Source organism: Dipteris shenzhenensis, chromosome 1, assembly GCF_047967505.1.
Source record: "Dipteris shenzhenensis isolate YYH24624 ecotype China chromosome 1, Dip_SZ_1.0, whole genome shotgun sequence".
In the NCBI taxonomy this organism is placed as follows: Eukaryota; Viridiplantae; Streptophyta; class Polypodiopsida; order Gleicheniales; family Dipteridaceae; genus Dipteris; species Dipteris shenzhenensis.
In genome coordinates this window covers 71,577,261-71,591,753 of record NC_141596.1, presented here as the reverse complement: position 1 = coordinate 71,591,753, position 14,493 = coordinate 71,577,261, and the positions used below count along the sequence as shown (strand labels likewise).

General features: G+C 45.0%; 1 protein-coding gene across 1 annotated transcript in view; it reads left to right on the top strand.

The window, feature by feature from the left end:
• The window catches only part of LOC147906326 (sodium/proton antiporter 2-like), an 82,777-nt gene that overhangs the window by 45,867 nt on the left and 22,417 nt on the right, over nt 1–14,493 (top strand). Inside the window, exon 5 of the mRNA XM_087378072.1 lies at nt 8,303–8,409. Within this exon, the coding sequence (XP_087234198.1) occupies nt 8,303–8,409 (107 nt within the window). The remainder of the gene's footprint in view (nt 1–8,302; nt 8,410–14,493) is intronic.

Below are 14,493 nucleotides of genomic sequence, written 5' to 3'. Positions count from 1 at the left end.
TGATCTGGGTAGGAGAGGAAACGGGCTAAAATCCCATAACTATCCTTGAAGAGGCAGTGGAAACGTCCTCAGATCTCATAGTACACAGGACACCTGAAGATGAAATGCTCCTCTATCTCAACCTCCTGTATGTCACTGTGCATATGTGCCGCTCCTTGGGTAGTCACTCTGCTCTGCCGCTCTCGATGCGAAGTCTGTGTGAAGAGACTCGGAACTGCCCAGATGAGATCCTCAACGAGTTGGGTAGGTGAATCTGTGTGTATCATGGTGGGTCAATGAAACCCTCCGTTGTGATATGTAAGAAGTGATCTCTACAGAAGCTAAGCTTCACTGGGAGTTCACTCGGTTCCAACCAAGTCCAAAAAGTGTGTAGCTGTAGTAGATCCTCACGGATAACCTGGTTGACCTCGTGTGATAAGAGGGGAGAGAGCGGAGCATCCATGCTATACTGGAAGGGAGGTAGTCTATTCAGTCGCTCAAACCATCTCTCTGTATGTGCATACCTTCGTCATCCAACTCTTCTTCTGCTGCCCATTCCCACCATCTCTTGGCATGGGGTCCTGGGACTTCTTATGATTGACTTGTTTGGATCCTTGACCCTTTTGCATGAGCTTGGAATCCCGAGCAAGCTTTAATGCAATCTCGTAATCTTGTGGCCTGAAACTACGAACATACCTATGAATGTTTGTATACAGCCGATGGAGAAACTTGCTCAGCTTTTGGCGTTCCTCCAGCTGCAACTGTATGAACACCTGAGCAAGCTTATTGGCATAATGATGCACCGTCTCGGTGTCACCTTGGCGCAACTCATAGAACTGACTCAGCAGGATTGAGGTGGCAAGAACCGTGTTCTGGTATCTTTCACGAACTTCATCCACCTGCCGTAATGAGGTGTCTCCTCGTTTGCATCATAGTGGTCTTTCTACCACTTCAGCCACCCGATGACCGCCTTGCTTGTGAGGTGCATTGATGTGAGACGACACCTCTCGTTGTCGTTCGTAGGCACAACTGAAAAATAGCTTTTAAACTGATTGACCCACGAAATCAGCACTAAAGGTTTGGTCTTACCATCATACCAAAGAATTCTCGGGAAAAGAAGCTTTGACCGGCTTTGCTGGACTCTCTCCTTTCTTCCGTCTCCCTGTGGGCGGAGTAGAGAAATGAGAAGTTGCCGGTCCCGTTCTTCCTTCTCCTCTCAAACGGTGCGCTCTCTAAACTCCATCCCCACTAGTGTTGGATGTGCCGCTAGTAGTCATGGTGTCCTTTTTGGATCTTGTTTGTACAGTAAAACAGTGGGCTATTCATGGTCCCGTTCTTCTCCTCTCAAACGGTGCGCTTTCTAAATTCCTTCCCCACTAGTGTTGGATGTGACACTGGTAGTCATGGTGTCCTTTCTGGATCTTGTTTGTACGGTCAAACAATGGGCTATTCATGAACTGCACCTTATCTTAGGAAAGAAAATTTGAAGCTCTGATACCAATGTCACAGGGAGAAAGCCTAACTCACTCTCTCTCCTACTCACTACTACGTAATTGAGAGAATAGTGCACTCAAAACACAATTGGAACCATGGAGTGAGTGTGAGAGTCTGAGGGAGGAATATAAAGGGCCTCCGAAGATGGAAACAATAAACTAATATCTGTCGGCCCAATAGGACAGAATATAACTCTCTCTCTCTCCTGCTCACTACTACGTGGATTGAGAGAATAGTGCACTCAAAACACAGGCGGATTTATGGAGTGGGTGTGAGAGTCTGAGGGATGAATATAAAGGGCCTTCGAAGAGGGAAGCAAATAACGGATATCTGTCTGCCCAATAGGGCTGAATATTATTGAACGAATAAGGACTGTAGGGAGGGAATAACCCTCACTACAAAATGGAAAGAGAGAATACTGTAAAGAGAGAATAATCGTCACTGTAGAGTTGTGAAACTGTTGTAAATAAGGGGCTGCTCTAGTGCAAAATGCCAAGGAAGTGCTGCTCCCTGAAGCTAGCCTGTTCTACTGCTGTTGGTGGTGAGAATTGCTGCCCCACATGAGCTCTAGAAGTGGATGAAGAATGAGGCCCCCATGTGGGGTGCGTTATATAGGCTTTAGAGCAGACTGGCCGACCCGTGGTCGGTTGGTGAAAAGTCAATGGACAAAAAGTCAACGCGTTGGCTTTTCTCCAAAAATTGAACTCTACGTTTTTTGACCTGCACTATCTTCTGAGAGTGCCTGGTGGTATTTCATGGTGCTGCATCTGTAGGTGGCATGCCACGGGTTGGGATACTTGTGATGACATGCCAACCCTAACTACAGAGACCCTCCTAGCATAGTTACTAGGGAACGTTAACGGCAATGGAACGTCGACCCCTTGGGGAACGGGAACACCTAAATCCTAGGGAACGTGAATGGGAAGGGAACGCCATGTCACCATACCCATAAACAAACATACTATTCTATACATTAGAAAGCTTAAACTTCGAATCCAAGATTCAAAAACGTTGCAATTGCTTTTGGAGTAAGCCTTAAGGACTCAAGACTCAGGACATAGTTCACGAATAATCATTGATAATAGAATCTAGATTAATCATTATAGCTTGCCAATGGCATACAAAAGCAAAGTCCATCAGAGACAAGGCACAAACATATGAGATTATCTTGAGTCTTGGAATCTTGAATCTGGATACAAGAAAAGGAGAGTGACACCTCCTACTACTGAGGCTCCTAGAACTTTAAAAACTAGATGCTACATGCATGATCCACTTAACTCTGTCAACATCAATGGTCAATCTAAATCTGCAGCATTGTGGTTGCTGCCCTCTTCCTCCTCTTCATCATCTCCATCATCTGGATGATCTCCATCTTCTTGGTCATCTCCAACATCATCCATGGATGCACCCACCACAGGAACGATTTGCTGGCATGTTGCCTTACCATTCTTCTCCTGCCATCCAATGAATTCCTCACGGCTGTATCCAGCATTCATCTTCTGAAGCAAACGTAAGTTTGCATGCATAAACACAAGGTCACTTGCCTTTTGTGTCCCAAGTCTGTTCCTCTTCTTTGATGCAATGTGCCCAAAGCTACTCCATAAGCGCTCACAAGGAGAGGAACTTGCTCCTTGACCCAAAATGCGGATAGCCAAGTTCTGCAACAAAGGTGTATGAGCCCCATAATCCTCCCACCATAGAGCAGACCCCACAATATACCTGTCCCTTTGTGCATCCTCAGAGCCACATTCCATATTTCTTCCTATAAAAAGCCAACTCATCCTTTACTTGCCTTCGCTCTTGTGCATCTGGTACCATTTGCTTCAGTATCTTCTCCCATCCTCGCATCACCTCCTTATCCGACTCTTGCTTGTTACCTTGAAATTCAGGATCCAAGACATAAGCTGCAGCATGCAAGGGTGAATGATAGGAGCTCCACCGCTCCACTGCCAAGTCTACTAATTCTTGCTTCCTATCAGGATTAGTCACCACCTCCTTCACATTTTCAATCATTTTGTCCATCCCCTCATAAACTTTGCCAATGCATGGCTCATCACTATCCATAAGCCTCATCAAAAGGATGATGGGATTCACTTTTTTCACCATATGATTGGCATTAGATAAGCATAAAGACTTGCATTCCAAGGCATTTGCACTCTTTGATTCCTTCCACGCCTCCCATTCATTGCACACAACAAGCTGCCTTAGAGCATTTTTTACCTCTAGAAGACGCTCCAACATGATGAAGTTGTATGCAAAACGTGTCTCTGAATATTCAAGAGGTCTTTGGAGGCAAGCTTACGATACAGTGCAAGAATGTAGTGGTGTCGTGTGATAAAACCAATAATATCCTTTGCAAAATCAATTATTGGATGAACCCAAGCAAGCTTCCCTATGTCCTTCAGCAAGTTATTCAAGCAATGTGCCATGCAAGCACTAAAAGTGAGCCTAGGATAACGTGCCTCCAAAATGCGACCTGCTGCCTTATTGGAATTCTCCCCATCTGCTATGAATTGAATGACATAATCAGCCCCCACCTCATTAATAGATTCACTTCACAAATCAGCCAACCTCTTTGCTGTCTTTCCGCCCTCTGAGTTATCAATGGACTTCAAGAAGCATGACTTACCCCTGCAATATGCAACTATGCCCTGAATAGATTGACTACGTGTATCACTCCATCCATCACCCATCAAGGTAGCACCAAATGTCTTCCATTCCTCTTTAACAAGCTTCAAAGCCCGCTCTATGCTGTGCTTCTCTCCTTCTAAAATCTTGGTTCTCAAGGCTTTATAAGATGGCGGTGTGTAAGAGGGACCAAAAGCTGCAATAGCCCTCACCATATCCACAAAATAAGGATTGCGGGCTTGATTCAAGGCAATGTCACCACTATAAAAAAAACGCCCCACTGCATCATCTACCTCTGCCTTCCTGCCAGGTGCCAAGTGGCAGCTAAGGAAGCTTGTTTCTTGCCCTTCCCAAGACTGAAAGTGACAACTGAAATAGAAGGCATCGCTGAGACTGGAATACTTGTAGACACTGCACTTCCAACAGGCATAAAAGCTCGAGCACCATGCTTAGATGCATTTGCCAATGCGTTTAAGCGTAAAAGAACATTTTCTGGCATTGAAGGACATATGCTAATGCCTTTATTCTGCTCTCCTAACAAGTGAGCTTTCACTCTCAGTGAACTGCCAGTCTTTGGCTGGCCACAATAGCGGCATGTCCATTTTCGTGGACCTCCTGCAAGCACCTCCTCGGGATTTAGAAGGTCTACTTCCTTCCACCAAGGGGATTGGGCATCAGGGCGTGGAGGAGCCATGAGAATTCAAACTTCAAAGTTGATTGTTGTAACTTGTTTGCTGCTCTCACAGTTCACTGTTAAAGCAACAAATTGAAGTCTCATCAATATCAACTTGGTACATTGCACAATAGGCAAATATATGATGCATTGATACATTATACATGCAATTCATTATGACCAAACTGTGCTACTTGCACACAGCATTGGCACTGTGCATATGTATATAATTTTTGTAGTAATGTACCTGCAGGCTGCTTCACTGAGGCTTGAGCACCTCCTCAGTCTTAACTTCTCACTCCTCTACTCAGCTTCTGGAATCTGAATGTAGAGTCAACGTAGAGTCTCAACGTAGAGTCCACAGTCAATGCTTCAGCCTTGTGTAGCTCAAGCCTCAATGCCAAGTTCTAATTGGTCGTTGAGCACAACAGTCTATTGCCAACAGTTCGTAGAAGCTAGTGTAGCTGCCAAGGCCCAGCCTCTAGCGACAAGCTAGAACTCTTCTTTTGTGTAGCCTTCACCTGTGTATGTAGTCGGAAGATGGGTGTTAGCGTAGCTGTCTGTCTTGTGCCGTCACTTGTGTGTGTTGAAACGTAGGCTAGCGTAGGCTAGCTGTGCGTAGGCTAGCTGTAGCATAGGCTGTAGCGTAGGCTGCGCGATGGTACTGTAGGCTAGCATAGCTTGATAGGCTATAGCATTAGCAAGCTGCTAGGCATAGGCTAGGCGTTGCATGCAGCCTTGCAGGTCGAAGCAAGCTTGCAAGCGGCGAACACACAAAGCATGGAGGTCAACTGCAAGCGGGGAACACACAGAGCGGCGAATTGCATCGATTAGATTAGGATTAAATAATTTGCCCCAAATCTTTACCTGCATGAAGGGAACGGCTTAACATTCCCTAGTCGTTCCACAAGGGATATGGAACGTTCCATAGCCGTTCCAGAGGCCAAATGTTCCACAGACGTTCTCTTCAAGCTGAGTGAAGAGAACGCCGTTCCAACGTTCCATAGCTATGGAACAACGTTCCTTGGCAACTACGCCTCCTAGGCCTATGTTGAAGAAGACGAGGCAGGGTCAATTGTGAAGAAGGATCTGAGAAGGACTTCTTGTCTTGATAAATTGATGTAGCTAGCAGAGGGCCGTAAAGGCGTAAAAAACATATCCTCTAGCCTCTCCTGCCAAGCCTTTGTAATGGTTGTGTCAATCTCCTCCAATTGATGATGACCATCCCCTCTAAAATGTGACAACGCCCTTAGGGTGTCTGTCGAAGTCAGCCTCGTGTACCCATCAACCTAGCAGGGCCACTATCCAATTATGCCCGTGCCCAACTAATACGTAGCTGGTGCGTGTGTAACTATCCTGGGCATGTACTTCTGGATGGCATACCAAGGGCTACCTCTCTCGATCTCTGCTTTTTACGAAGGGTGTCTGAATAAGGTGGGCCTCATTTGAGACCACTCATGCTTGCTATCTCTATTGAGCATTCTTTGTGAGTAAATCAACGGACAACTCAGAGGTGGGACACTAGGGTAAGGATCTATTTGAGACTATTGATGCTTGCTATCTTTATCAAGTATTCCCTCTCCTCTTGCCTTCCGCTGTAGTCCAAACCCAATCTGCTGGGTCCACCCTCGGGGTGTGGTGTCTGAGGTGATCTGGTTGGGGCTCTCGCCTTGGAGGTGGGCAGTGTGAAAGGTCCTCTCAAAGCAAAGGAAAAGCTAACCAATAGAGAAAAGATCGAAGCCCATACACCAACAAACAGGCTGGGTGGCACGAAGGTGGCCCTTTTATAGCTTGCGAACTAGTGCCAAGGACAAGGTGTGGCTGGAATGGAGAGGCGAAGCATTAGGAGTGGGGTTGTTTTCTTGAGGTAGGCTAAGAACCAGCCTGAGCAGAGAAGCCCAACCCCAATTAGGCCGAACGGGTAGGACAAGCAGCCCAAATGGGCTAGGATGAGAGTGGATCAGGGCTGGGTAGAAGGCGAATAATGAGGGTGCGACAAATAAGAAGATGGAGATGGAGATGGGGCTAAAACTCTGTAGTAGGAAGGAGGGTGCTCAAGACAAAGAGTTGTTCTGAACTCAAGGGAAGGCAATAGAAGAATTAATCAAAATTTAAGCCAAAATAGAAGATACGAATGTTGGTCTCAAGTGCTGAAAGTGGACAAGTCTCAAAAGTTCATTCAAGACACCTTATGAGGAGGAAACTACTTCACATAAATCGATGACTTCAGCAAATATGGCTGGTTTAATTTATTAAAGGAATGGTAGATGATATAAGAAATTAAAAGAAACTAAACCCTGGTGGAAAACTAGATAGGTACAAGAATAGAAATGCTAAATCTCAAACATTAGTTGGTAAGTATTGTCATTAATATTCTTAACTTTTTGCAAAGAGAATGGAATTGGAAATCGCCATAAAATCTGTTAGTTTATTTGATTACTGGCAAAATCAATTCATGGTATGAAACCATGTGAGTTACTTATCGAACAAAAAATCAATCATAGTAGAATCAGGATACAATGATCATAGTAAATCCTATAGTTTGACCTAGCCAACAACAAATTCATTATGTTCAGAGATCTATTTGCTGAGGGTGCAGCATGGTGGTAAATATAGAAGTAATTGCACCCAACTGGTACATAAACAAGTTAACTTGAAAGACAAGAATAGAAACAAAAGATTTGAGATGAAGAAGAACCAAGAAGATCAACAAGGGAGAACACCCCCCCCCACCCCCCCCCCCCTGCCCCCCCGAAAAGAAAAGGGAGAGAAAACCTTGTAGAGATTGACATTGTTCAATAAGGTATGCCAATTTAGATTGAATACACCAATTCCTTTATGACAACAATCATGCAAGCAGAAGAACAATTATGTATTGAAGATATAGTACAAAATCAACATGTAAATTTGCAATGGATGGAGAATGAATGCATTGTACAAGATTATATATGGTAATTATGTAATTTTTGAGAATGAAAATGGCCACTCCAAAAAAGTTGGTTTACAATGTAAAATACAATCCACATGAAAGCATTAATAGACACAAAGTTAGTCTTATTGCAAAAGTTATCTGGTTTGTTCATTATTGTGAAGAAAAAGAGATTCGTTTTTCGTAGAAATGTGGGCAAGCCTAGGGAAGGATCCCATATTGTAAAAGTGTTTTTGATATGTTTTGTCATTGCATGAATGTTGCAGCAAAAGTTACGACTTCAGTGTGGAAAAGTGTATAATCTCAGAAAGGTTTATAAAGTATCTTCATAAATGCTCTACGCCCAATTCAACTGATAAATGCCTTTCCAAATGAAACAATCAAATGTTAGTTTCGCGCAGAGTGGGAGTTGTGCGTGCTGGAGGGATTGTAATTGGGTGAGTGACATGTGGCTTTTGTGGCACTGTTGATGTGAAGGAGAACCAAAAATCTAAATCAACTAGCTGCTCTCTATTGTTTGCAGTCTCTGTATTTTAGCCACTGAGTTTCAAGTGCACAGTAACAGGCACTGATGGAAACAAATGTGCTTTTTTAAGCAGGTAGGAATAGTGACATTTTTTCTGAGTTCTGTTCTTGACAATTTGACATCAACTATCGTGATGATATCTCTCCTCCGAAAGCTTGTCCCTGACCGGGAGCTAAGGAAGTATGTGCTCTCTCTCTCTCTCTCGCTCACACACACACACACACACACACATTTTTTTTTGGGTGAAATTTTTTGAGACTTTATATTACAGAGTAGCTATCCCAAAATGGGATGTGCCAAAGTACATCAGCAGAAGATCTCACTATATGACAAGTAGACATCAGAGTCTATGTAATGAGTTTGCGGACAATCAAAGAGAGATTGCTGCAAGGAGCGCCTGAAAAAGGAGAAAGTAGAGAAAGTAGGATCACAAAAGACTATGATTTCTATCCTTCCATAGAGTCCAGAGTGCCCGGTATCAAACCCAAGTGAAAAATAGGTCAAACTCCTGTTTGGGTGGGTGAATCCCAAAAATCCAGAAACTAGAGCAGTTCGATAATCTAGAATCAAGTGAGTGGCTGTGATTGTTGTGAGTGTCCATGATAAGTGTAGGCAAGTAGTGTCAATACATTATCTCCAATGAAGCTTTCTGATTGAATCATGAAGTGTATTTTTGTATGCAAGCTCTAGGATGTGGGCAGGAAGGAAACCCATTCCTTCTACCGATCCTGGACATAAGCTTTGAGAAGAGAGATGAAGATTTGCAGCTTTTTTAAATACGATAGGATTGCAAATGGAAAGACAAAGTGAAGTTTAGCTTAGTATCCATTTACTCATAAAGAGCGCACCGGAAGGTGCTCATGAGCTTCCTATCTTGAGAGCACAGTCAAGTGAGGTATATCATGATATTTGAAGTTATTGTCGAGTCTTCTCTAGGAAATGAAATGGCCTTGTTCGCTGAAGTGGTCAATGATGGTTCATGTCCTATCTGTGCCGTTGTTTTTTAGGAGTTATCAGATAGAATAAATCCATGGCAATGCCCAGTCAAATATTTCATGATATAATTTGTGCGATCCCTTCTCTTGTGGAATTGTTGGAAAAGGGACTTCAAAGTACGCTGATGCCTCATGCATGGAAGAACATGGGATTATTTGTTTAAAAATAAATAAATAAAAGTTTGTCTTTAGTCGGTCGGTGGAATTCACAGCGGCTACACAAAGCTTCCTTTTTTGGGAAAGGTAGCTTCCATTTATGAAATAATCTTCCATTGTCAAAACATCACGCAAGTCGATCCATATCTTTTGAAAAGTAAGATCTTGGCATAGGGGCTAGGCACATAAACAAACACCTTTTGATTAGGGATAGATGTTCATCATGAATAACTTTGTTGCCTTGATCAGCTACATGCACAATTGGAAAATGGAAAGTTCGCAAAAGTGCCAGCCGTGTGAAGAACTCCTTCCTCATCAATAGTTGATTGAGAAAATAACATAAACTTTGGCGTTCGGTTGAAACAACACATTCAGCTCCCATGAGGTGATATTGAGTGTATGCATGTTGGACTCCAATTCAAAATCTTTGAGCTTGTCTCATATCCTACTAGATGATATTCTTGCATCAAAACCACTTCCAAGCCAACACCACAAGCGTTTGCCTTGACCAATACATGGCTTGGACAAATGAATATGGAATGATAAGCTTCAATGAAAAAGACAGTTGCGGTGCTGCGAGCTGCTGCTGCTCCCCGCCTTCCCTGCTGCTTCTCTACCTCCCTTCCCCGCCCCTCTCTCCTCCCTCCCCTCAGCCCCCTCCCTAACACTCCCTTTCCCCGCCTCCTCCCCGGCCTTTCCCTGCCCCTATCCCCGCCCTTTCTTCTGCCCCCCCGCCCCCTTCCTCCGCCCCTACCCCCGCCTTTGCTCCGCCCTCCCAGCCCCCCCTCTCTCAGCCCCTACCCCCGTCCCTTCCCCGCCCCTACCCCCGCCTCTTCCCCGCCTCTACTCTCAGCCCCTACCCCGCCCCTACTCCGCCCTCTACAGCCCCCTCACCCCGCCTCTACTCCGCCCTCTACAGCCCCCTCTCTCAGCCCCTACCCCCTCCTACCCTCTCCTCTACTCTCAGCCCCTTCTCCTCTCCTTCAGCCCCTTTTCCACCTCCTTTCCCCTGCCCCTATCCTCACCCCTCCTCCCTCTTTCAGTCCTCCTCCCCTCAGCTTCTCCCTGCCTACCTCAGCTCTCTCCCCTTCGTGTCTCCTCCCTTCAGCCTCCTCCTTCTCCTTCCTTGCAGCATTTTAGTCCGACGGAGTTCAACTGTGTTCGCGTCGGCCTTTCCACTCCGATTGACGATGGCTTAGCCTTTAGCCAATTCTCACCCGCTTCCACCGGCGGCAAAAACCATCATTTTCTCAAAAGACGAGTTGCAGCAGCTCAAAAAAGATATAGAGCAAGAGAGCTCGACTTCATTTGTTGCTCGCATCCGTGGGTCCCACCCTTCCAGGTTACAGGCGAGGGACTGGATGCTCGTTGCTTTGCCTGGAGACCTCACAGGGCACTTCTCAGATGTTCGTTTGCTTGGGTGAGGTTTCTTCTAGATTGTTTTTGACTCCTCGGAGGCAACACGTATAATGCTTTAGGCTAGTCCGTTAGCACTGGGCTCCAGGAGGATTTTTCTGACCCCTTTTTCATTGGGGTTTGATCCTGTCGAGGAAGATAGCCGAACGCCGTTACTCTTCATCAGATTTCCAGGCCTTCCTCAGGTGTACCATCGACTACTACATTCCATTGGAGCCACCTTTGGAGTGGTTACTGAGATACCCCCTCTCCCTGAGATGCCTACTTCAGCAGCAGAGGCAGTTAGGTCCGATGGGGTACCACGTGTTAGGGTCATTGTCTTTGACCCTAACATCTCGGATGACCACATTATGCTTCAGTGTCCATATGGCTCCTTCTTCAGACAGAGAGTCAAGATTGCAGGGAGACAGGATCAGTGTAGGATTTGCCCAAGGAAAAAGAAAAGACAAAAAAGATCCATGGGTGCACCTTATAGCTTCACCCGCGCCGACCCGGGTACCGTGTGTTAGGATCATTGTCTCTGACCCTAACATCTCGGATGACCACATTATGCTTTAGTGTCCATATGGCTCCTTCTTCAGACAGAGAGTCGAGATTGCAGGGAGACAAGATTAGTGTAGGATTTGCAAGTTCCTTGGGCACTTTGCCAGAGATTGCCTAAGGAAAAAGAAAAGACAAAAAAGATCCACGGGTGCATCTTATAGCTTCACCCGACCCGGACCTTCTTCATGACCAGTTCCTAGAGGAGCATCAGCCTCTCGTCCTGGTACTTCTACAGCGCAAACAGGACAGTCAGCACGTCCTGCTTCGGTCGTTTCCCGTTGGGTGCCTGTCAGAGTTGGTGAGCCAGTACCTCAGGCTACCACTGACGGGGCCGCGGACCCGTCTCTTTAAGTAGGAGACATCCGTGTCCTGGTTCCATGTGCAGATGAGACTGCTCCTGATCCTATTCAGATACATGAGCGCTCATCTAGGGAGAACCTTTCTGCAGAGACCCGTGCTTTACTTGAAAACAATGAAAAAATTGTGGCTGAGGTCATGCAGTTGTGGCCAAATCTGTCTACACCTGACAAAGGTAAGGGGGTTATTGGTTCCACTCCTTCCGCAAGGCTCCTTCGCACTCTTGCGCCAGAGGTACTTCACCGGAATTCATTTTCAGTTCTGGCAGAGTTTGAGGCAGAGGAGTTTGTGCCCTTCACGCTTGGGGTGCGCATCTTCTAGGACAGAGTTTCCCCCTCAGCAGGGGGGTGTGCTTTCGTAGGAGAGGGCTTTCTCCACTACCAGGTTGGGTAGGATCTTTCATCCGGCCGCCTCCTCTTGCAGATGAGGATTGTCAGTTGGAACGTTCAGGGTCTCGGGAGTGTACCTCACCGCTGTTGCAGGTAGCTGATTTATAACCAACTTCATTCAGGTGTTACTGGGGGTCCCATGGACATTTTGATGATTCAAGAACACAAATTGGATGCTAGGGATTGTTCCAAGTCGGGTAAGCTTCTTTCAGGCCACACTTTTTGGTCACCCGCCTTGGGCACCAGGGGAGGTACTTGCATTTCTGTTTCTTCTTCTATACTCCCCTTAGTGATTGGACATGGGATCATAGTCTCTTCTAGAGCTCAGTGGATTATACTTTTGATTGATGGGCATAAGGTTGCTCTGTTAAACCTTTATGCACCCAACTCTAGAGGGGATTGTTTTTTTGGAAGTAACCGCTCTCTTGGTTACATATTGCAGATACTTGGATTATAGGGGGCGATTTCGACATGTTTGAAATGACCCTAAGTCTTCTAATTGCTATTTGAGGAGCTGCAAGCTGATTTCTATCAGTTCACTGTCCCCTATGCCAACGAACTGACTACACGAGTACACCCTAGATTCTCAAGCAACTCACACCCTTAAATCTGATTGAATTTCTTTGCACTTAGTTTGTGTCCCCCGCTCAGACAAAAGAGGTGGTAGGGAAGGTGGCATTCACTCCCTAGAGAGAGCAACGTGGGATGCCTTCATTTTTCAGTACAGTGGCAAGGATGCTTGGCATGATGATGCTTTTCACACTCAGCCACATTCTCTCCTGTTTTCTTGGTCGAACAGGAGATTGCAGATGCCTATACATGCACGGATTGACAAAAATTTTATGTGGATGATTGGGCTCTTGACAGAGGTGGTACTGTTTGCATTGTGCAGATAGGCGAGGACGATCTGGAAAGGTGTTGCTAGGATTTTCAGCATCTTTCATACAACACCTTTCTATATGACTTGGGGTTCAGTGGCTTGGTTATCTCTTATTGGTGCACAGGTGTTTTTCGAGGGACATGATCCAGATCTAGCTTTGATTGTACGGCGACACTCAGTGGAATCTTGTTTCCTCCAGGATGTTTTCCTCACTCCAGGAGATTTTGGCTAGCATTGCAGCTTGGCATATTTGGAGAGCCAGGTGTGCAGAGGCAATGGAGGGTATCCAGGTTCACCCTTCCCAGACTATGGCCAGTATTTGGATTTACACAGCACACACTCTGACGGCCATTTGGGCGAGCATGCAGGGATCCTCAAGAGCAGCCACTGCTAGGAGAGTTACTTTTACCAGAGTTTGGAGGGGATCTCCTTTCTTCTCAGAGTTTCCTTCAAGGTTGAGATGGCATTTTCAGCCTCCGCCTTGGTTCTTTATTAGCTCACTTTGAGCTGTTTTTTCCTCATGCATTGCATGATGTACTCCCGCATTTGAGCTTGCTCTTGCGGTTTTCATTCATACTTAATGAAGTAATTTTCTTGAAAAAAAAAATGGAATGATAAGAACAGGTCCATAATTCAAGAGTACTTTTGAGAACTGAAAACCTGTGAATCTAACAAGACAAGAATGGGTCCTTTCATGATAAGTTCACAAAGTGTTGTTGCAAAGCAAACAAAATGCTCCGCAAAGGGATGGTAGTATGACCACATACCAAGAGAAGTTCTAACATCATGAAGATCCAAGGAGTCGGCCATTTGACCATAGCCTAACTTTACAGGATCCATTGCGGTACAATTCACTCAAATGAAATGACCCAAATAATATACTTCTAAGAGGGATCGACAAAAAGGGAATTGTCATAGTGCTCTTATTCATAACCAAATTGGCCATTCGACCATGGCCTTAATCTTTGCAGGATCCATTGCGGTACAATTTACTCTAATGAAATGGTCCAAATAATATACTTCTAACCGGGATTGACAAAAAGGGAATTGTCACTCTTATTTGTAACCAAAATATCAAAAGAAAGACATCACAAAAATTGTGGTAGTTTTTGAAAATAGCCTCCATTGTTGTGAGAATGTAACTGGAGCATTGGTCTAAACTCTGAATTAACTAAAAGTATTGTAGAGAATGCCATCTTGTGCATGTCTTGGTAATCTATCGGACCTGGTGATAGCCACTTTCTAGACGATGTTAGAATATGAAGTCAAAGTGTGAGTTATTTGGAGTGTACTAGGTCTCTAGGTGGTGTTTCTAGTGTATTTTAGTAGACACCATTCTTCTTGACATCCTAGAGTGCCACATGTCACTATGGGACTTATCCCATATACATTGTGTGTTTTCTAGAGTCTAGTGTCACACTATATAGTGTTGTACTTGTCTTGAGTCTTTTAAATATGAGTCAACATCAAGCTTTATCTACACGTGAGTATTTTGGTTATCATTGCCTTGCACTTGTACTTTCTTTCC